The sequence below is a fragment of the Eptesicus fuscus genome, chromosome 6 (genome assembly GCF_027574615.1).
Source record: "Eptesicus fuscus isolate TK198812 chromosome 6, DD_ASM_mEF_20220401, whole genome shotgun sequence".
Taxonomy (NCBI): Eukaryota; Metazoa; Chordata; class Mammalia; order Chiroptera; family Vespertilionidae; genus Eptesicus; species Eptesicus fuscus.
This window is the reverse complement of record NC_072478.1, coordinates 22,595,725-22,618,981: the sequence shown is the minus strand read 5'-3', so window position 1 is coordinate 22,618,981 and position 23,257 is coordinate 22,595,725. Positions and strand designations below refer to the sequence as shown.

Sequence of the window (23,257 nt, the reverse complement as noted above, 5' to 3'; positions counted from 1 at the left end):
CTGGGAGGCAACCAATCCATATGATGTTTTCTGTTTTGCTCCCTCTTTCTCCCTCCTTTCCTCCCTTCACTCTCTCTAGAAATCAATGCAAAGAATATCCTCGGGTGAGGGTTAACACACAAAAAAGGGGGAGCTGTGCCCTTTATCAATTCTCCATCTTTCCATTTTCCTCCTCCAAGCCGCAGTCTTAGGCAACCTCTAATCTTTCTGTCTTTATAGATTTTCCTATTCTTGATTTATGTTGTCTTTGTAACTGACTTCAGTAATTTAGCATTTGTTTTTCAAGGAACATCCATGTAGTAGTATTCATAAATACTTCATTTCTTTTTTATGGGCAAATATCATTCCATTTTATGAACAATGCACATTGTGTTTATTCCTTTATTAATGGGCATTTAGTTTGTTTCCAGCCCTTAGTTATTCTGAATAATGTTGCATTACAAGTTGTACAAGTTTTTGTTTGGATATATATTTTCATTTTGGGGAGCATATACCTAAGGAGTGAATTGCTTGAAAATATGGTAATTCAGTGTTTTCCTTGAAATATATATATGTGCCCAGACCAGGAATCGAACCATGACCTTCTGGTTCATAGATTGATGCTCAACCACTGAGCCATACTGGCTGGGCTTGATGATAGTCTTGACAAATCAAAGAATTAAAAAAATGGTCTGGAAGATGGTGTTCTTGAAGCTTCTATGTATTTATTTGTCCAAATGGTTCTCCAAAATCTGACTAATGCCTTCTTTGTTTTTGCCTTCCAAATCAATACAAGTGAGGCTATTAACAAATTCTAACATGGAATTATAAAGGAGATGAATTATGGAAAATCAAGTTCCTAACATTACCCACAAGGGGAATATTTCCAATTCTAGATGTTGTTGCTCTATTATAGGTCCATCTTCTTAAAGCCAATTCACCAAATACCAGTCTGAAGGTAGGACAAAAAGGCACATATGCACAATCAATATTTGACAAAGGAGGCAAGAGCATACAACATAGTCAAGATAGTCTCTTGAATAAATGATGTTGGGAAAACTGGACAGATACATGCAAAAAAATGACACTAGACCACCAACTTACACCATACACAAAAATAAACTAAAAATGGATCAAGGACTTAAATGTAAGTCAGGAAACCATAAAAAACTTAGAAGACACCATAGGAGCAAAATAGGAGACACACCGTAGCAGTATCTTTACCGACACAGCTCCTAGGACAATGGAAACTAAGGAGAAAATAAACAAATGAGACTACATAAAAATAAAAAGCTTCTGCATAACAAAAGAAGCCATTAACAAAACAACAAGAAAGCCCACTGCATGGGAGAACATATTTGCCAATGTTATCTCCAATAAGGGCTTAATCTCCAAAATTTACAGGGAACTAATACAACTTAACAAAAAGGAAGATAAACAATCCAGTAAAAAAATCAGCAAAGGACCTAAATAGACATTTTTCAAAAGAGGACATACAGAAGGCCAAGAGACCTATGAAAACATGCTCAAAGTCACTAATCATCTGAGAGATGCAAATCAAAACAACAATAAGGTACCATCTCACACCTGTCAGAATGGCTATCATCAACAAATCTACAAACAAGTGCTGGTGAAGATGCAGAGAAAAAGGAACCCTCGTGCACTGCTGGTGGGAAAGCAGACTAGTGCAACCACTGTGGAAAATAGTATGGAGTTTCCTCAAAAAATTAAAAATGGAACTCCCATTTGACCCAGTAATCCCACTCCTAGGAATATATCCTAAGAAATCAGAAACACCAATCAGAAAGGATATATGCACCCCTATGTTCATAGCAGCACAATTTACAATAGCTAAGACTTGGAAACAGCCTAAGTGCCCATCAGTAGATGAGTGGATTAGAAAACTGTGGTACATCTACACAATGGAATACTACACTGCAGTAAAAAAGAAGGAATTCTTACCATTTGCAACAGCATGGATGGAAGTGGAGAACATTATGCTAAGCAAAATAAGCCAGTCAGAGAAAGAAAAATATCATATGATCTCACTCATTTGTGGAATATAATGAACAACATAAACTGATGAACAAAAATAGAACCAGAGACATAGAAGCATTCAATAGACTGTCCAACCTATGAGGGAAGGCAGGGTGGGGTGGGGGTGGGGTAAGAGATCAATCAAAGGACTTGTATGCATGCATATGAGCATAACCAATGGACACAGACAGTAGGGGGGGTGAGGGCATGTGCTGGGGGATTGGGAGGGGCTGGGGAGAGGTCAATTGGGGGGGGGAGAAGGAGACTCACGTAATACTTTAAACAACAATTTTTAAAAAATCAAAGGCACAAATACAAAAATAGTATTCACATAAAACCACTTTATTTAATAAAATTGTGATACATAAAATTTATTCTAAATATTTATTAGTATAAAAATGGGAAAAGCTCTTATACCCATCACCTCCAAAAAGGAGCTTTGTCTGAGGGAAAAATATAATTTATATAATAATAATCTAGGAATATAAAGGATTGCCACAAGACCACTAAGAAAATTAGCAAACTATTCTTTTTAAAATGGCTCCTTAACACAGAACAATGAAACACTGTAAACAAAAAATTAACCTAACTGCATAAAAGGAATATACTTCGAATATCTATGGATCTAAAAGACTTCAACATGGAGAAAAATATTAAACATTTTAAGGGAAAAGTACTACTTTTAAAATATATATTTTTATTGATTTCAGAGAGGAAGAGGGAGAGATAGAAAACATCAATGATGAGAGAGAATCATTGATTTGCTGCCTCCTGTATACCCGCTACTGGGGACCGAGTCCATAACCTGGGCACCTGCCCGTGACCGGAATTGAACCCAGGACCCTTCAGTCCACAGGCTGATGCTCTATCCACTGAGCCAAACTGGCTAGGGCTTAATAGAAAAGCTCTATTAATCTTATGTACTATTGTTGAACGATAACTCTTAGAATGATCTCACCTGAATGTTCATTTCTGAAAGCAATTAGTAGAAATCCAAGGTCCAATAATGCACTTCAAAAAGAGGTTTAAGAAATACAATGTATTTACAACCTCAAGAAAAACTTCTTCGTGTTGAAAGTTTCCTGGCACCTTATACATGGATTAATTTCTATTAAGCTGTCTCATGTTACTTACATGTTTATTTCTCTCCATGGGAATTTTCACATGTAAGGATGAGGGCCAATTCAAGTCTTTTCCATGCTGTTTACATTCAAGAGCTTTTATCCAGCGAGTTCCTTCATGTGTTTGAAAGGAACTGGGATAACTGAAGCTTATATCACATTCTACACTTTTATATGGTTTCTCTCCTGTGTGCACTGTCAGGTGTCTTTGAAAGCTTGTGTGATAACTGAAGGATTTTCCATATTCCTTACATTCCTAGGGTTTCTCTACAGTATGAGTTCTTTCATGTCTTTGAAGATAACTGGAATACATGAATGCTTTACTACATATTTTACATCCATAGGGTTTCTTTCCTGTGTGATTTCTTTCATGTATCTGAAGATAACTGAGACACCTAAATGCTTTACTACATATTTTACATTCATAGGGCTTCTCTGTAGTATGAGTTCGTTCATGTCTCTGAAGATAACTGGGATACATGAATGCTTTATTACATATTTTACATCCATAGGGTTTCTCTCTTGGGTGATTTCTTTCATGTGTTTGAAGATAACTGGGACATCTAAACGCTTTACTGCATATTTTACATTCATAGCGTTTCTGTGCATTGTGAGTTCTTTCATATCTTCGAAGATCACTCAGACACCTGAATGCTTTAGTACATATTTTACATGTATAGGGTTTCTCTCCAGTGTGACTTCTTTCATGTGTTTGAACACTTTGATAGCACCTGAAGGCTTTTCCACATTCTTTACATCTATATGGTTTCTCTCCACTATGAGTTCTTTTGTGATTTTGGAGATAACCGAGACAACTAAATTCTTTACTACATATTTTACATTCATAGGGTTTCTCTGCAGTGTGAGTTCTTCCATGTATGTGAAGATAACTAGGATACCCGAATGCTTTATTACATATTTTACACTCTTAGGGTTTTTACAATGTGAATTCTTTCATGCTTTCTAAGATAACTGAGACAAATAAATGCTTTACTACATTTTTTACATTCATAGGGTTTCTCTCCAGTGTGATTTCTTTATGTGTTTGAAAACTTCGATAATATCTGAAGGCTTTTCTACATTCCTTACATTCATAGGGTTTCTGTTCAATGTGAGTTATTTCATGCATTTGAAGAGAGCTAGAAATACTGAACGCTTTCCCACATTGCTTACACTTATAGGGTTTCTCTCCTGGGTGCATTCTTTCACATAATAGAAGTGAATTTGAACAACTGAAGACTCTTCCAGGTTCCTTACATTTATAAGAAGAATCTGTAGCGTGTGTTATCATGTGTTTTCGAAGGGTTTTGAAGCACACAAAGACTCTCCCACATTCCTTACATTTACAGGTTTTCCCTCCATTGTGATTTCTTTCATGTTGTTCAAAGTACTGTAGATAACTAAAGGCTCTCCCACATACTTTACATTTATATGGCTTCTCTCCGTATTTCAGATACTCATATTGTCCAGTGTGACATCTAGTAAGTCTATCAATGAATGAATGACACACAAAGGCTTTTCCACATGGACTGTGCTCATATGGTTTTACTCCAGCAGTCTTCTTTTTTTGATTAAAATTTGAAATAAAGTTGAAGTTTTCTTCACATTCACTATTCTCTTTACTTTCACTGGGTTTCTCTGCCATATAACTTCTATAAAAAACAAGAAGCACATCATTGATTTCATATTCGTTATATTTATTATGATTTATAGGAAAAGTTTAGGTATTCTGTCTTGTGTAAATTGTCTGAAATTGAATGTATTGAATGCTCTCCAAGAAAACTTCACCCATGCTATTATCAAACTGTGATATTCATATATACAGTTTACTAATACAGATTCCAAGTGATAAAATTTGCAAACTGAACATGTATGTTACATTTAAGAAAGTAGTTATAGTAAAGCCTTTCTAAGAAAGACATTTTAAACAGGATTTGCTTAGTTTCATTTGCTTCTTTTAAAAATTTCACAACAAATGAGAATTCTCACATGAGACACTGCTTTCTATTTTGCAACTCACCTTAGTTTTCTCCCCAGGTTTTTGTACTGATCTTCAATGTACGGATCTTTCCATTTCCCCCCTAAAATTCAGAACCAGAAAAATTATTCCAAATCATTATAATTATAACAAATTTATTAGCTTCTAGATCTATGATGAGCAGTGACCATGCTCAGTTTATTTACCATCTTCCCTTACACATTACACAACATGGAATTATGCTGATGAACAAGAAACACTTGTTCTCTACTTGACAATTGAAGAAATGTCCTCATCCTTACCTATGGAGGCCAGGTTCCTAAAGGTTTCCCGCATCACATCTCTGTAGAATTTCTTCTGTGAAGGCTCCAGTAAGGCCCACTCCTCCAGACTGAAGTTCACAGCCACATCCTCAAAGGCCACTGAGTCCTAAAACATCCCCAATATGTGTACAGTAGGATGAGTGAGACCAACAGAATTGGACACCTAGACTCCATTTATAGGAAGGTTATGTATGACTCATCTGCAAACATCTCATTTATGATTTGATCATCAAAAACATATTCTGTGTCCACGCTTACTTTCTCATAAATTTAATACCATCATTAACACATGGAAATTACTTACACCTTTTTCCTGTGGTCACTTTACATCTTATTTATCTCCACTGTTAGGGTCCTGAGCATGTAGGAAAATAACTGAAACATATATTGTCATTTTTAGAGATGAAACATATATTGTCATTTTAAGACCACTGACTTTTTTTTTTATAATATCAACATGATTTATTGTGGGAGCCCCTTTCACATCCCGCGTGTTTCAGGGTTCTGGTTCAGGGTTCGGGTTCTGGAGAAGGCCGCACACAAATGAAAGAGACTAGAAAAGTATTAATTTGGGAATATTGGGGGCCAGGCAGGAGCCCAAGAGAGGACTGCACCCCGCTCTGGCTTTGCTATCTCTTTTATTAGGTTATGAGATACACCCATATCCTTTAGGCAGGAAATTCCAATAATATCCAATCAGCAAGAATTTACAAAAGAGTAACAGGTGGAGGCTGCTTCAACTACCAATGTCTCAACTGAACAATGAGTGATTAGCTCTGACCTTTCAGAGCAATTAAGGTTGACCAGCCTTCCGGATTCCCTGTTCACATATCTCTATTAGTGACAATGATCAGTTTCCAGCAATTTATCAGTATTGATATTGTACTCTTTATTTTATTTTATTGATTTTTTTACATCGATGAGAGAGAAATATTGATCAGCTGCCTCCTCCACACCCCCTACTGGGGATGTGCCTGCAACCTAGGTACATGCCCTTGACTGGAATCGAACCTGGGACCCTTTAGTCCACAGGCTGATGCTCTAGCTACTGAGCCAAACTGGTCAGGGCAAGACCACTGACTCTTTGTGAAAGAAATTTCTTTCATTTTCTTCCTTATTACCCACCATTTACAAGACTTCAGGAGGCAGAGGGCAAAATATGTATAAAGGATTCATGAATAAAGTATAGTGAAAAATTGTAAGTGTTTCCTTCTTTTTTTAAAAAAAATATATTTTTATTGATTTTTTTACAGAGAGGAAGGGAGAGGGATTGAGAGCTAGAAACATCGATGAGAGAGAAACATCAACCAGTTACCTCCTGCACACACTCTACCGGGGATGTGTCCGCAACCAATGTACATGCCCCTGACCTGAATTGAACCTGGAACCCTTGAGTCCGCAGACCGACACTCTATCCACTGAGCCAAACCGGTTTCGGCAAGTCTTTCCTTCTTGTCCCGCACCAAATATGAGAATCCAGGAGGTCCATGAAAATCAACTTCCAACAAAGTCAGCTGACCATGTGTCCTCCAGTCTTCCGGGCCTTTACCCTAATCAGGGGCAGCTGGCTCAGTGGAAATATGCTTGTGGAGAAGCATTGTTGTTACTTGTTTAGTATTTATCACAGACTCAGTGCTTCCTTCTCTCTGTCCAATGTAATGAGATTGGAAAGTTATTTAAAACTTACAGCTCAGACACAAGGAAGAAGGCATGACAAAATCCCTGTACTCATGTGCTCAGGGCTGTTTCCAACCAATTTTAGAACACTTTTAAAATAACCCATTAGGAAACAATGAAATGTTAGAGGAGATTGTGCACCCCAAAGTACTCAGCCAATGGGGAGGGACTCTGTGCACTCGGGATAACTTGCTTGCTGTAACCATGGGGCGGAGACATGGGGAGTTGTGCCTGCCTACCAGACACTGGATCTTGCAAGACCGCCATTAAAAATGTAGCCTTTGACCAAAGAAAGGGTGTCACTACTATCACTACTTGCCCATGGTAGAAGTGCAGAAAATGTAACTAAGACCTTGTCTATACAAAAAGAAATAGACAGCCAGTTTGAAAGGGTATTGCCATGGACTAGAACAAAGAATATCCTTACATGATATTATTCTACACTGTCATTAAAATTTTTCCCAGATTTGGATCACCCCCATTACTTATAATAGTTCCTCACACCCGTGGGGATAAAAAAAAAAATCATCTGTTTGGTGCTTGGAGACAAACGTAACACATCTCTAGATATTTTAGAATTACAACAGCATATTATACAATTACCCCAAACAAACTTACAAACTAATTCTTTGAATGTCTGGCAGCAATTTAAAAAGGACATGAAAGGGTTTAATCCCTTCCACTGTGTAGAGGGCTCCCTGGGAAGGCACCTGAGCATTCTAAATTGGCCCCTCTTGCCCTTTTGGCCAAGAGAGACCCGCTTCTCACAATCCAATTGTCCACAGCTGTTGCCTGAGCTTCTGTTCATGCCAAGGCTGAAACCTCATGATGGCTGGTACCATGGATCTGTCTCTCGCCCAGTGGGGTGAGCTGGGCCTCCTTGGAGAAGAAACCTGGGTTCCACAAGATATGTGATCAGTGCTGGGACCCTGCCAGCAGGCAAGGGGATCCCAAGGCAGGTGCTGGACGTGGAGGCCATGGGGGCATAGGCAACCAAGGAGACAGAACTAAGCCTCACATCACCCTGCTTGGCCCCAGAGGATGGCTGGTTAGCCAGAGACGGGTAAGATTCCTCAGGGAAGGAACAATCTAAGACAGGCACAGTCGCATAGGGGCCATCAGGAGAGAACTTGGGGGTCAACAGAGGTGGGGCACAGACCTTCACCCCCCCAAGTTTGCAGGGGCCTGAACCCTCACCCCTGCTGAAGGAAATCTCCTGCCCCCATGGCTGCTCAGCTTCACATGCCCAGCTCAAATCGGGACCCAGGTAACAGAGACATGGCCGACAGCAGATGCCCTCTCACTGCAACAAGACTTGATGGAGATGTCTTGCACCCATGATCTGGGGAACTGGGGTCTATGATATCTAAATCCATCCTAGCACCAGGAATGCTCAGGACCTACTCAAGAAGGCAAATAATCCTCTCCACTAATAATTACAGGGTAAAACAAGATGGTTGTTAGAGTATTAAATTTGACAGTAAAATAGTAGTCAAGTTTTCAGACTAATTTAAATTGGCCAATCAAAATAAGCAAATACTCTAGAAAAATCAATTGTACTGGACAAAAAAGCTGTTCCTAAAGTGTTAACTAAAATTTTTATTGGTAGTTCATCTCATGGTAAAATTGGGTAACATATAATGAACCTAAAGCAGTCACATTTTAGTGCAAAAAAGTTAAATTTAAAAGCTATCAAGATTACAGCATAAAATTTCCAAAAGCCTCCCAATATTTAAACCAAAAAAGGGGGGATAGTAGAAGAATATCATGTAAGGAAAAATATCCTGTAAATAAATTACATCTAGAAAATTTTTACTTTAGAAAATTAACTTTCATTTGTAATGCTAACAGCAAGACACCCAGGTAAAACATACATCGTGTCAAAACAAGCCAAAGGAAAATCGTTTGGGCAAAAAAATGAAAAAGGATCGCAAGTCAAATTTATAGAAAATATTCCTTTATTAACTTTTGGTCGAGAATATGTTTGTATATTTTCAGAAAACAACTCTGAGACCATGTGGATTCCTGCAACAGAGAGGAATTGACAGGAGTGCTCCAGCCCTGAAGTCAGAAGAGAAACAGTCCAGAGATGGAAGACGCTGACCATGCCTTGCCATACAAGCAGTCAGCAGATGTGCGTCACTGCAGATTGCCCAGACCAAACCAGAGAGGGTCGGACCTGCATTACCACCATTTGTCCACCATCCAGAACTGAAATATCATTGCTGTTATGAACACATAAACAACTGTTTGACATAGAAACCGGGACTCAAAAGAACTGTTGGCCCAGAAAGAAACTCACTATAGACTAATTCATTTGCCTCTCAGCATAACTATTATTGCTTGTCTCATTTTCGGTTCCTATAAGTGTATTCCTAGTATCACATGAGCTCACTCATCTAGGGTAAATGATGAACAACATAGACTGAAGAACAAGAACAGCATTGATCAGACTGTCAGACCTCAGAGGGAAGGTAGGGGAGGGTGGGGACAAGGGAGATAGATCAACCAAAGGACTTGTGTGCTTGCATATGAGCCTAACCAGTGATCACGGACAACAGGGGGAGGGGGGCATGCGTGTGGGGGGGTTTGGGAAGGGAATGGGGGGGGTTGATGACAAATATGTAATACCTTAATCAATAAAGTAATTTAAAAAATAAATAAAATAAATTTATAAAAAGAAATTTAAAATTTTCATTGTTTGGGGTAATTAGTGGTAAATGTTTTTTTAAGTATTTATAATTGAATACTATATAGTTATATTTTAAAAGCATGAAATCTGAGTGAAGAATATAAATTCCTTGAAATAAAAAAAAAAAAAAAAAGTAGCCTTTGTTGCACTTTGCATCTCCAAATCCATTATTTGAGTTTGGACAGGTGAGCGTGTTTCTCACACAGACGGAGCAAATAAGTACAGACAAGAGGGTGGCCAGGGCCAAGCCACACTGGACAAGAGGGTCTTTATATTCTCTAGGCGTCAAGGGCTTGGCGGTAAGCCTATGAGTCCACTCATGGAACTCTGACCTTGTTTAGAAACACAGACATTTAATGTGACATCACCATCTGTCAAAAAAATATGTGAGGTGATAGGTGTGTTGATTAACCTGGAAATAATATGCCTGAGAGATTGGATTGCAAAACTGTTCATGCATTTATTTACTTATATGAACAACTCTCATTGAGATGTAATCCAAATACTATGCACTACACCTTGTTAAAGTGTGCATTCAAAGTGTACAATTCAATGGTTTTCAGGCTATCCTATCTAATAAAGAGGGAATATGCTAATTGACCCTCACGCTGTCACAAAGATGGCATGCCCACTGCCAATAAGGAGGGAATATGCTAATTGACTGCCATGCCCTCAAAGATGGTGGTGCCCACAGCCACAAGATTGCCGGCAGGGGAGGACAGTTGTGGGCAATCAGGCCGGCAGGGGAGGGTAGTTAGAGGTGACCAGGCCAGCAGAGGAGGGCACTTGGGGGCAACTGGGCCAGCAGGGGAGCAGTTAGGCATCAATCAGGATGGCAGGGGAATGGTTAGGGGGTTATCAGGCTGGCAGGCAGAAGCAGTTAGGGGAAATCAGGCAGGCAGGCAGGTGAGTGGTTGGGAGTCAGCAGTTCTGGATTGTGAGAGGGATGGCCTGTGGGATCAGGCCTAAACCAGCAGTCGGACACCACTCAAGTGGTTCCAGATTGGAGAGGGTGCAGGTTGGGCTGAGGAACACCCCCTCCCAGTGCATGAAATTCATTTACATATATAGGGTGTCCTCCCCCCAAATGTATACACACACTTTGAGTAATTATAAAGGCATTTTTTAAAAAATATATTTTATTGATTTTTACAGAGAGGAAGGGAGAGGGATAGAGAGTTAGAAACATCGATGACAGAGAAACATCGATCAGCTGCTTCCTGCACACACCCTACTGGGGATGTGCCCGCAACCAAGGTACATGTCCTTGACTGGAATCGAACCTGGGACCCTTGAGTCCGAAGGCCGACGCTCTATCCACTGAGCCAAACCGGTTAGGGCGGCATTTTTTAAAAAATATATATTTTTATTATTGATTTTTTACAGAGAGGAAGAGAGAGGGATAGAGAGTTAGAAACATCGATGATAGAGGAACATCGATCAGCTGCCTCTTGCACAACCCCTACTGGAGATGTGCCCACAACCAAGGTACATGCCCTTGACTGGAATCGAACCTGGGACCTTTCAGTCCACAGGCCGATGCTCTATCCACTGAGCCAAACCAGTTTCGGCTATAAAGGCATTTTTTATTAAAATACATTTCATTTTCAAAATTGAGCTATCAGCTGTTTAAGTATGTATACATTTTGGGAGAACACCCTGTATGTGCAGTCATCACTGCAGTCCAGTTTTGAATATTTTCATTACCCCCAAAAAATAAATCTTCTATGCATTAGTTATAACTTCCAATCTTCCCTTCTTCCTCTCTTATCCCTGGCCCTTTTTTTTTTTTTTTTTTTTCTGTCTCTATAGATTCCAGGGCTTTCAGAAAGGAATTTGATTATCATGGTCTTTGGAATTTACTTCCCTGGCATAGCATAATTTTTTCAAAGTCATCATTTGTATCATATACCAATACTTCATTTGTTTTCATGGCTGAATAATATTCCATTGGATGGAATAAACACATATTATTTATCTATTCACTTGTTAATGCACATTTGATTTGTTTCCACATTTGGGTTACTATGAATAATGTTGCTCTAGACTTCATGTACAACTTTTCTTTTGAACATGTGTTTTCATTTTTCCTGGGCATGTACTTGTGAGAGAAATGAATGGATCATATGATAATTCTGGGTTTAATTTTTGAGAATCTCCCAGATGTTTTTCCACAGTGGCTACATTTCCATTTTATATTGCACCACCTGTGTATCAGGGTTCAAATATCTCCACATGTCCTTGACAATGTTTGTTACTATCTCACCTTTTTATTCTAGCTACCCTAGTGGTTGTGAAGTGGTATCTCATTGGGGTTTTGCCTTCATTTCACTTTGGCATTTTGTGGATGATTAATGATGTCCAGCAGTTTTCATGTATTCCTAACCATTTGTTTAACTTCCTTGGGAAAAGGTGTACTTAATCCTCTGTCATTTTTAAATTGAGTTTTTGTTTTTTTACTTTCTATAGTTAAGTTATAAGAGGTCTTTAGATATTTTTGATGCAAGTTTCTCATCAGGTATATTTGAAAAATTCTTCCATTCTGTAGGTTGTGTTTTCGCTGTCTTGCTTTGAAATTTTACGCACACACCATAAAATTCACATTTTCAAGATTTAAAAAAAAAATGCAGCCGGGAGAAGGATGTTGGCATTGTAAAATGAATCTCCAAGACTACTTTCATCTTACAAAAGTGAAACTATCTCCCATTAAACACAACACCTCATTCTCCTCACTGAAGCTCCTGGCAACAACCATTCTACTTTTTTGTCTCTGTGAATTTTTATTCGTATGAGGATCTAGCAATTAGCATAGTTAATCAATGCTTTTCTTCCCACTCCCAGCTAGTGGCTCAATCCTGTGGCAGGCAGGGTATGTTTGGGAGAATTTTGCAAAGCTTCTCTAAGAAGTGAGTTCCCATCTTCCCAAGGGGGCAGCACTCAGAGTGACAAAGAACTGACCCCCAGGTCAGCAGCCAAGAATGAGTGCGGCCCTGTGAGCACCAGGAAACACTAACAAGGGACCTGGCTCTGCTAGGATGAGAAAAGTTCTGCCACGAGGGTTAAGCCGAGAGGCTGACGCTGCAGAGACCCAGCCAGGAATGCACTGCTAACTGGTATGCCCATTTGCATCTGACAGAGCACCAGCATGCCTATTATCTTGTTTTGACCCATCAACAACCCTATCAGTTATGTAGGGCAGGGATCATGATTTTTATGGCAATTTCATTTGTTTCTTTGTGCAAGACAGCATGTACACAACGGCCACCGCTGGGCCAGCTGTTGGGGAGGGAGCTAACGTAGACACAAGCAGACCAAACAAACCAGGTCTAACTCATAGGCCATCACAAACACAGTCGGAATCCGGGGTGGGGGCAGGGGTTGCAAAGTAGGCCTTTCCTTCTCCATCAAATCTCCTTTCAGTCTTAAGCATCCACCTCGAGTGGAACCAAAAAGGACCTCGTTCTCATCTCCCTCCTCCTTCCTCTTGTACAACCCTGCCATTTCTCCTGGTTTGGGCTTCTATCCCACCCGTGCCTTGGCATAGAAATTGCTTTTCTTCCTAGAAGCCAAAGCAAACAAAACTCACTTTCCCTGGATCTTTTTTTTTTTTTTTCATGCCATAAGTTTATTTACAAACACACCTAGTATGTTGAGTTCAACATTTTGATGTATTTTTCAAGGAGACTGCACCTCTTAAAATGCTCCTCTTCATATCTGTATCATGGATTAAACATCCTGATTTTTTAAGCAGTTGGTGTCTTACTATAAAAAAAGGGACAGCAAATCCTGATCCAAAGTATAAAGTCATCATAGCTAGTAACCGCCACTTTCTTCCCTGGGCCCTCCTCATAGTGGCTCCTACGGACCACAGAGGTTTTGACCCACTGAATGCTTTGGTCCAACATTTTCCTGTTGGAAGCCCAGCGAAGGTGCGGAAACCGAAGCAGGAGAAATGGCGGTATCACGCCAGACGTTTTTTCATCTCCCTGAGTCTTTTAAAGCCCCTCCTTGGTAGGCCTCCTCCCGCCTTCTCTGTCCAGGGACACACACTTGCCCCTCTGGTCGAGGCCAGCAAGTTCCATGTGACCCCAATCGAGAAAGAAGCTCATACATTGACTAGGCTCTCTTGGTGGCACTGATCACCTCTCATAGAATAATGTCAAAGGGCGATTACAATAAAGAGACCACCCATCAGTGATGAGAATGGAGAGGAACAAGGACCCTCTCTTTCCACGTGATTACTATTGAAAATGTGCACACTGCAGAGCAGTAAGAAGGATGCCAGTAACCTCACCAAAAAGTGGCAACCACTGTTAACATTTGATGTCATTCCTTCGAATCTCAATTATTTTTAAACAAAATAGGACTCATACCATATATAAGTTTTCATCCCACTTTTCTATACTTAATTTCTCACACCATTAAACATTTCTCGAAAGTGTGACTTTTTAATGACCATAGTATTCCATTGTCTAGAGGTAATAGTATTATAATTAAGTGTTTCCAAGACTGCATTTGTATTCTATGTGAATGGTACCCCCTGGAGTTGTGTAGCAAGGTGGCCCTATTAATTATATACAAGTAACCATGGCCATTTTAACTTGTGGGAAAAGGACCCTTACTGAGTTACATTCTTAATGCCAGTGAACAGTGTAACTAGAAATCCAAATGTCTTAGCCAACTCGTGTTGCTTTAACAAAAATGCCATAAATCAACATTTATTTATCACTAGAGGCCCGGTACATGAAAATTCATGCACTGGAGGGGGGTCCCTCAGCCCGGCCTGCCCCCTCTCATAGTCTGGGAAACCTCAGGGGCGGGAGGCGACCAGGCAATCAGGGGAAGGCGACGCCCCCATCACACCCCTGCTGCTGCCACTGCCAGCTGCGCAATCCTTGGCCAGCCCTGGTTACCTGAGCCTCGGGCAGCTCTGGGCTGCTGGGCACCCGCCATCTGAGTCTTGCCTGTGCCTCAGGCCGGCCCTAGGCAGCTGGGGGCGCTGAGGGGACTGGGGGACTCTGGAGGCAGGTGCACGGAGTGGCCAGACCTGCCTGGAGGCAGACCCGGCCATGCCACGCGCCTGCTGCCCTGGCAGGGCTGAGGGGACTGAGCACTGCCATCTTGTGGCTGTGGGCGCCACCATCTTTGAGAACATGGCAGTCAATTAGCATACTCCCTCATTATTGGCTGTGGGCGCCCCATCTTTGTGATGGTGTGAAGGTCAATTAGCACATTTCCTCCTTATTAGATAGGATTTAAAATCTTTTTTCCTTGAAATATTAATGTTTATTGCATGCAACATTATTATATTTAAAATCATTTTTCTTGAAATATTAATGTTTATTGCATGTAAGTGGCTACAATCTGGTAGTAGATTTATTTTGTATATTGTAAAAAAATAAATAATTAAGAAAAAAAATAAAAGGTGCTGCACACAGCTTGGGTGGAGTTGCAAATTGGTTGGGGCAGATGGAGACTCAGATATGGCTGCCAGTCAGTCCTGCCACAGGGGAGGTCCCAGCACAGGAACAATGACCCCTGCTAGCACCCCATCTGGGAGAAAACCACCCCCAAGTTCCTGCCCTGATGCCAGACAATCCAGTTCCTTCCCACATGTGTCTAGGTCCCCCAGCACTGGAGCTTGGAAGAAGCGGGACTGTGTAAGTTTGTGCATGGGCCCTGTAAGAGCAACACCTAGGTCCTAGCTGGTTTGGCTCAGTAGATAGAGTGTTGGACTGCGGACTGAAAGGTCCCAGGTTCAATTCCAGTCACGGGCACACGCCCAGGTTGCAGGCTCAATCCCCAGTTGGGGGCATGCAGGAGGCAGCCAATCAATGATTCTCTCTCATTATTGATGTTTCTATCTCTCTCTCCCTCTTTGAAATCAATAAAAATATATTAAAAAATAGGAACACCTGGGATTCCACCAACCTCCATGTCACTCAGCCAAAATCCCTGCTGGTTTTTGCAGCCTGTAGTTGTGGGGACTTCTCTTCCCAGCTCTGGAACCCTGGGCTGGGGGGTCTGGTGTAGGGGTGTGACCCCTTGCTCCTCACTTGCAGTCTCTCCAGAGAGGATGTCGTCCCTCCTGATTAAAACAAAGGCACATGTGGGTGTCAGACCAGCCCATTCCGCGCCTCCACCCCTCCTACTAGTCTCAATGTGCTTTCTTCTTTACTTCCCTAGTTGTAATGTGCTTTCTTCTTTACTTCCCTTTCAGGTGGTTCTGAAAGATGGTTGTTCTGTATTTTAGTTGTAATTTTTATGTGGTTGTGGGAGATGGCAAGTACTGCCGTTTACCTACCCCACCATCTTGATTCTCCCTGTTCTCTCCTTTTTAATAAAACAGACTTAGTATTTTAAATAGTTTATCATTTTCCCACAATCAATGAATGGCTATGTTTAAAAGGTTTATTGCATGTGTGTGGATATTTTACATGAGAGAACAGTAGCTGATAACCACCTGGACCTCCTTTGCATAAAGTCTTTGTGCCTCTTTTGAGAACCTTTCCTGGGCACAGACATCCTATGGGAAGCCCTTTGAGTGGAGGTTCCTCTTGGGTAACTTTTCTATGTGTCCTAGGTCACTGCTGCCTCACCCTGAGTTTGTCACCTTTAAACATTTATTCATTTTATGCTAGTCTGAGGTTTATAATGAATAAAAATGTATTTCATCACTGCGACTTGAAACACAGTATATTTTAAAATATGCTAGAGACAAGTGGCTTTAGGAGAAATAAGATATTCATTGTTACATCTCATATAGTAAAGTCTTGTTCCCTAGCCGGTTTCGTTCAGTGAGTAGAGCATGGGCCTGTGGACTGAAGGGTTTTGGGGTTGATTCTGGATCAGGGCATGTGTCTCAGTTGTAGGCTCAAACCCCAGGGGTACTTGCAGGAGGCAAGCAATAGATAGTATCTCTCTCACATCAATGTTTTCCCCTCTCAGTCTCTCCCTCTCTCTTCTACTCTCTCTAAAAATCAATGGAAAAATATCCTCGGGTGAGGATTAATAAAAAGAAATAATAAAGTCCTGTTTCCTTTTTTACCTTGAGTGTGGGTAGGAATAGTAAAAGGCCTATTCTATTATTTTGAGTAAGCCAAATGGATTTTCAGGGCTGAGACCAAAAGTGTAGAAGTATGATTAATCTATACAATAAAAGGGTAATATGCTAATTAGACCAGACGTCTATCCAGACAAAGCCACAGCGCAGCTGTGAGCCCAGGTGGCTGCAGCAGAGCCAAGCCTTCAGCCTTCAGGCTTGGCTATGGCCGCAGTGGAGCCTTCAGTCTTCAGTCTTCGCTCCGTGCTTGCACATGCAAATTAACTGGCCATTTTGTTGGGTTAATTTGCATACTCTCTCCTGATTGGCTGGTGGGTGTTGCAGAGGTACAGTCAATTTGAATCTTTCGGTTTTATTACTGTAGATCATTGATGGCGAACCTATGACACGCGTTTCAGCACTGACACGCGTAGCCATTTCTGATGACACGCGGTCGCTGAGGCAGCTGCATGCCAAGGATGAAACATTTGCTGCTACTGAGGATGAAACATTTGCGAAATAATGTTTTTTCCTCAAAGTGACACACTACCCGAGTTATGCTCAGTTTTTTGGCGAAGTTTGACACACCAAGCTCAAAAGGTTGCCTATCACTGCTGTAGATATTAGTGGCCTGGTGCACAGATTCATACACATTGAAAGGAAAATAATTAGAAGAAATATTTTAATATTGCTATTTGCCCTTTCTCCCTCAGTGCCTGGGAGCTGGGTGGCAGCCCCGCTCCCCACCACCGCGGCTGGTCGCCATCTGCCAGGTAATCGGTGGGGCAATCAGGCCCACTCGCACCCACCTTGGCTTGGTGCCACCTGCTCACCTGCTCCACCATCCCGCCGCTCATCGGGGCCCATCAGGACCGGCAGCGCCTTCATTGCTGCCAGCGCCATGTTGCCAACACCTGTCATGTTCTGTGCCACCTCTGGTGGTCAGTGCACGTCATAGTGGACAGTCAAACTCCCAGTCTCCCACTCAAACTCCCAGTTGAATGACCACCAGAGGGGACAATTTGCATATTAGGCTTTTATTATATAGGATATGTATCAAATACCTTTGAAAAATACAGAATTTAATAAATATTTTGAAGGGAGGAATCATCCAAATTGTTTCTTCTTTTGACTCATGACTAACTTCTGGTGTGCAGAAACTGGCATTGAAAAAATTGAGAACTTTAATTCTTGCTTGCATGTTTAAAAACTGAATAAAAGGTATTAGTGGAATTCTTTCTTCTGATATGTGACCACAATACAATCTAAAACCGACTGTTTTTACTATTGAAATTTAAGTTCTGAGAAGTTTTACATATTTATAATGCAACTGGATAAGCTTTTCTTGAGTTGTTAGGGGTTTTTTGGAAGTACAGTGCTTTTCATGTTTAATTTGTATTTGTAAAAAAAACAAAAAGTACAAAATCAAAGAACACGTACCACAAAACCAGAGCAAAACTGTTGTGCCTTTCATTCATCTTTGATTCCAGTCTTGGCAATTATTTAAAGAAAAAATAATTTTTTTAAAAGTCTAAATTTTTTTTTCTGGTTCAGAGTATGTTGGGAATTTTAGAATCCCTGTTCACCTTGTATAACTTCCGCCTGTTTGTTATGCCTTATTCTGAAATTGAGTCTCAAACTGGAATGCCTTTGAGGACAGATGCTTCTATAGAAGTCCTGTGACCTAGATTGGCATTCGTGTTTATTTCAGTGTCAATTCAGAATCCATAAGGAGTGTGATTTTAATATTGAAGTTTATTGATGTGCTTGAGTGCCTACTAGTTGTTTTTTTTCCTTTTAAATCATAGCCATATGGCAAATTTAGTTTGTTAATGGTGCTCTTTTATTGATGGGTATACATTGTTTATTGGAAATGGCCAATTTTTATTAAAATATTAGAGGCCTGGTGTATGAAATTCGTGCATGAGTATGGTCCCTAGGTCTGGCCTGTGATCAGGGTCATCTTCCCGGGCTGCCGGAAGCTGGCGTCACCCTCTACCCCCAGTTCCCCATTCGCCATCAGGTGATCAGAGCCTGTCAGCCGGGGGGAGGGACCGAGAAGTCAGCCATTCCTGCCCACTTGCCAGCCCCCCACCCCCACTGTGGGTCGCCCTGTGTGGGGGGCAATGGCGGGGTGGGGGCCTTGCTCTGGCACCACTGTGTCCCCTGCCACCCACCCCCAGTTCTTCACTCACCATTGGGCGATGGGAGCCTGCCAGCCAGGGGAAGGGAAAGAGGTGGTCAGTGCGCCTCGTAGTGACTGGTCAAGTGGTCATCCTGGTGGTTCCATTAGGGTCAATTTGCATATTACCCTTTTATTATATAGGAATTTATGGCCTGGCATCCCATATACCAAAAAGATTGTAGATTCACTTCCTGGTCAGGGCACGTACCTAGGTTGGGGGTTCCATTGCATATCTGGGCACGTAAAAGAGGAAACAGATTGATGTTTCTTTCTCACATCGTGGTTCTCCCTCTCTCTTTCTCCCTTTCTCTCTCAAAAATCAACAACACACACCAATCAGAAAGGATATATGCAACCCTATGTTCATAGCAGCACAATTTACCATAGCTAAGACTTGGAAACAGCCTAAGTGCCCATCAGCAGATGAGTTGATTAGAAAACTGTGGTACAGCTACACAGTGGATTATGCTGCTGTAAAAAAGAAGGAACTCTTACCATTTGCAACAGCATGGATGGACCTGAAGAGCATTATGCTAAGCGAAATAAGCCCGTCGGAGAAAGATAAATATCATATGATCTCACTCATTTGTGGAATATAATGAACATAAACTGATGAACAAAAATAGAGCCAGAGGAGAAAATATTTTAGAAGTAATCCTGTTATTTGTAGACTTTTAATATCTCCTATAACTTTTGTGATATTATACTATGTTAGTACAGTTTTGGTAATATTATATTTAAATTGTTTTTCTTGAAATATTAATGTTTATTGCATGTAAATGGCTATTTTCATCTACAATCTGGTAATACATTTATTTTGTATATTGTAAAAAAAAAAAAATAGAGGAAAAAAACCCTTAACATTACATACTGGCATAGATCAGTGATTAGAGCTTTGTCCCATGCACCAAAGGGGCTCAGGTTTGACTTTCAGTCAAGGGAGTATACATGGGTTGCAGGTTGGATCCCTGTGCAGGAGGTGAGCAACCAATGTGTCTCTCTCACTCACATTGATGTTTCTCTCTCTCCTTCCCTCCCTTCCACTCTCTAAAACCCAATGGGAAAAATTGGATTAGTAAAACAAAAAATCAATAAACATATTCTCAGGAGTATTAAAATAACAATATTTTTGAAAGAAAAGAAAAAAAAAGTTTGAGGCAAAATGAAGACATGCCTGGAAATAAGTTCTCAGTGGAGAGAGAAAATGGTCCAGAGATGGGCAGTTTTGCAGTTGTTTCTTTTTATGCATTTTGAATCAAAGGGAACATAAGATTACATGAAACCCACTGTTGGCAGGAGGCTAAGGAGGTGGGAAAAAGTAAGGTAGGGATATCTCTGATTGAATTAAAAATTAACATCTTACCTAATAGACAAACATGTAAATTGACTGTACCTCTGCTATGCCACCAGCCTATCAGGAGTGATATGCAAATTAACCCAACAAAGATGCAGTTAATTTGCATACACAGGCGTTCTGCCCCACCCCTGGTCTCTCAGGGCCTCTGGGCAGCGTGGGAAGGCAGAGCCAGAGCAGAAAGAGGCGGCTCCCAGAGCGGGTCCAGGGCCTGAGTGGAAAGGTGCCGGCAGCCAGGGAAAGGAAAGCCCATTCTAGCACAAGTCTTCGTGCATCAGGCTTCTAGTTTATAGATAATAGGGATGGTATATAGGCAACAAAATCACATGCTCATTCTGAGGGGTCTAGAAAAGAGGATTATTCTGGAATCTCAAAGGTGTATTAAAGCGTTTTCATGCCCTAGCCAGTCTGGCTCAGTGGGTAGAGCATGGGCCTGTGAACTGAAGAGTCCCCAGTTTGATTCTGATCAAGGGCACATGCCAGGATGTGGGCTTGATCCCCAGTGGGGGGCTTGCAGGAGGCAGCCAATCAATAATCCTATCTCATCATTGATGTTTCTGCCTCTCCCTCTCTGACATCAATAAAAAAAATATATTTTTTAAGTGTGCTAACCTAGACCCGTAAGAATATTGTACAGGGCTTGCTTAGGGCAAATATAAACCATTTACTAAGGAAGATATAGGCCTGAGGTGTGACTATGCACTATGACATGCCCAGTTAGGTGAACTTCTCAGATTTACTATATAGTCCCTTTTGAATTTACAAGTCACCTGTAGCTGGATACAAAAAACTTTCAGCTACTTCTAAAAGGCACAGAAAATCTACCTGCTTTGCTGATACTGCCTGTCTGCAGTTCACCTCAATTTTTCCTTAGATCATTGTCCTCTAAACAACAATAGTTTTCTGCCATGTTAACCATGAAATCACCTTGGCATACACAGGAACCACTTTACTCACAAAAAACTCATGATGGGCTACAACTGTGCAGATGACCAGAATTTCTTTTCAACTGGGAGGAACTCAAAAGGTTTCATAAGGAACACAAGTTGGTCACTAAGTTTGAATAGTAGCAAAATGATATATCATTCCAAAGAAAATTTCAAATTATTTCCATTGCTATTAAATAGAAAATCAGTACCAAAAAGTATTATGTCCTCAAGCACTAAGTCCCTCATGTCACATACCCATGTCCACATTCTTAATCAAAGAGCACATGCTCAGAAACCTACAACCCTGTCCATACCTTTCTGGAAAGCCATTGCTGTCAATCCCAGGGAGACAGAACTTTGGGTAATGTTGCCCATTGTTTAAATCCACATTCAAGCAGATCCACAACTATTTAAGATGTTTTAGGTGGAGAAGATGATCAATGATGACTTTCCCATTCACTGAGGCCCCTAACCCCCGTAATGAAGATATATCCTCCTCCACAGTTCCCTATTATCTCGCCTGTCCCTGTTTCCCTACCTTCAACACCTTTATTTTGTTAAAAACCAAAGCTTTCTCATTGAACCATCACTCTTACCCCACAAAAACATAAACACCAGGAGTGCAAGAACTTTTTTATTTCATGCCTATATATCACAGCCTAGAGTGACTTGGACAGGGATGAAGTCTGGATTTCTTTGGATCTTCAATGAAATAAAAGCCATCACTTTTTATCCCATGTTTCATAACATTTCTTGTGCTAAATTAGGTATATTTTCCATTTAAACTGCCTGGCCTGAGCAGGATGTTGAAAATTAACATCAAGATCATACTATTGTCCTTGCCAGATAGGTCAGTTGGTGAGAGTGCCATCCCCAAAAGCCAAGGTTGCAGGTTCAGTCCTGGGTCAGGGCACACACAAGAATCAACCAATGAATGCATAAATAAGTGGAAAAACTCACTGGTTTTTCTTTTTCATTTTCCAATTTTGTTTTTTTCCTCACCCGAGGATATTTTCATCTCTGATTTTCACATAGATTGGAAGGAGCAGAGGTTAAAGTGTGTGAGAGAAACAACGTGAGAGAGATGCTGATTAGGAGCCTCCTGCACTCACCCCACCGGGGGCCAGGAATGTAACCCACAACCAAGATATGTGCCCTTGACCAGAAACGAACCAGCAAACATTCAGTCCTCAAGCCAACACTCTAACCATTGACCCAAACAAGCCAGGGTACTCTCTCTAAATAAATATTAAAAAATAAAAATAAAAAGGATCATACTCACTCAGCAGGAATAGCTTCATTATAAGAGAAATACTTTTTCTCGTGCTAGGTTTGTGTTAAGAATATTCCTAAATTTATAAACCTCAGGTGACTCATAAAGGAGACAAGTGTCATATATTTTGTTAAGGAGTAAGTGATTTTATATGTATTTCACTGAGATATATATATATATATATATATATATATATATATATATATATTATATACACTGAGTGACCAGATTATTATGCATTCAGAGATCATAATAATCTAGCCACTCAGTGTATAATGATTAAGATTAAAAGGACAAAATTACAAATTAATCTGAAATTACATAATTACAAAAATACTTAAATATATCCTTAGGAAATAAAAACCACAATAATAGTTCTTCACATAAGAGTACTTAGGAGCCCTAACCAGTTTGGCTCAGTGGAGGATCTCAGGTTCGATTCCGGTCAAGGGCATGTACCTTGGTTGTGGGCACATCCCCAGTAGGGCGTGTGCAGGAGGCAGCTGAATTGATGTTTCTCTCTCATCAATGTTTCTCTCTATCCCTCTCCCTTCCTCTCTGTAAAAAATCAATAAAATATATTAAAAGTAAATTAAAAAATGATTTGTTTATTAAAAAAAGAGTACTTAGGAAACAGTTAATACTTCCTTTAAAATTATAGAAGCAT

General features: G+C 40.6%; 1 protein-coding gene and 1 pseudogene across 1 annotated transcript; both read right to left on the bottom strand.

Annotated features, from left to right (window-relative positions):
• Window positions 1-3,117: 3,117 nt before the first annotated feature.
• LOC114226694 (zinc finger protein 791-like) lies at window positions 3,118-13,308 on the bottom strand. The gene is given in 3 exon segments (XM_028138628.2): window positions 3,118-4,064; window positions 5,418-5,544; window positions 13,129-13,308. Coding segments are annotated over 3 exon segments (1,254 nt in total).
• Window positions 13,309-13,418: 110 nt separating this feature from the next.
• Window positions 13,419-13,712, bottom strand: LOC103304376 (cytochrome c oxidase subunit 7C, mitochondrial-like; annotated as a pseudogene).
• Window positions 13,713-23,257: the final 9,545 nt, after the last annotated feature.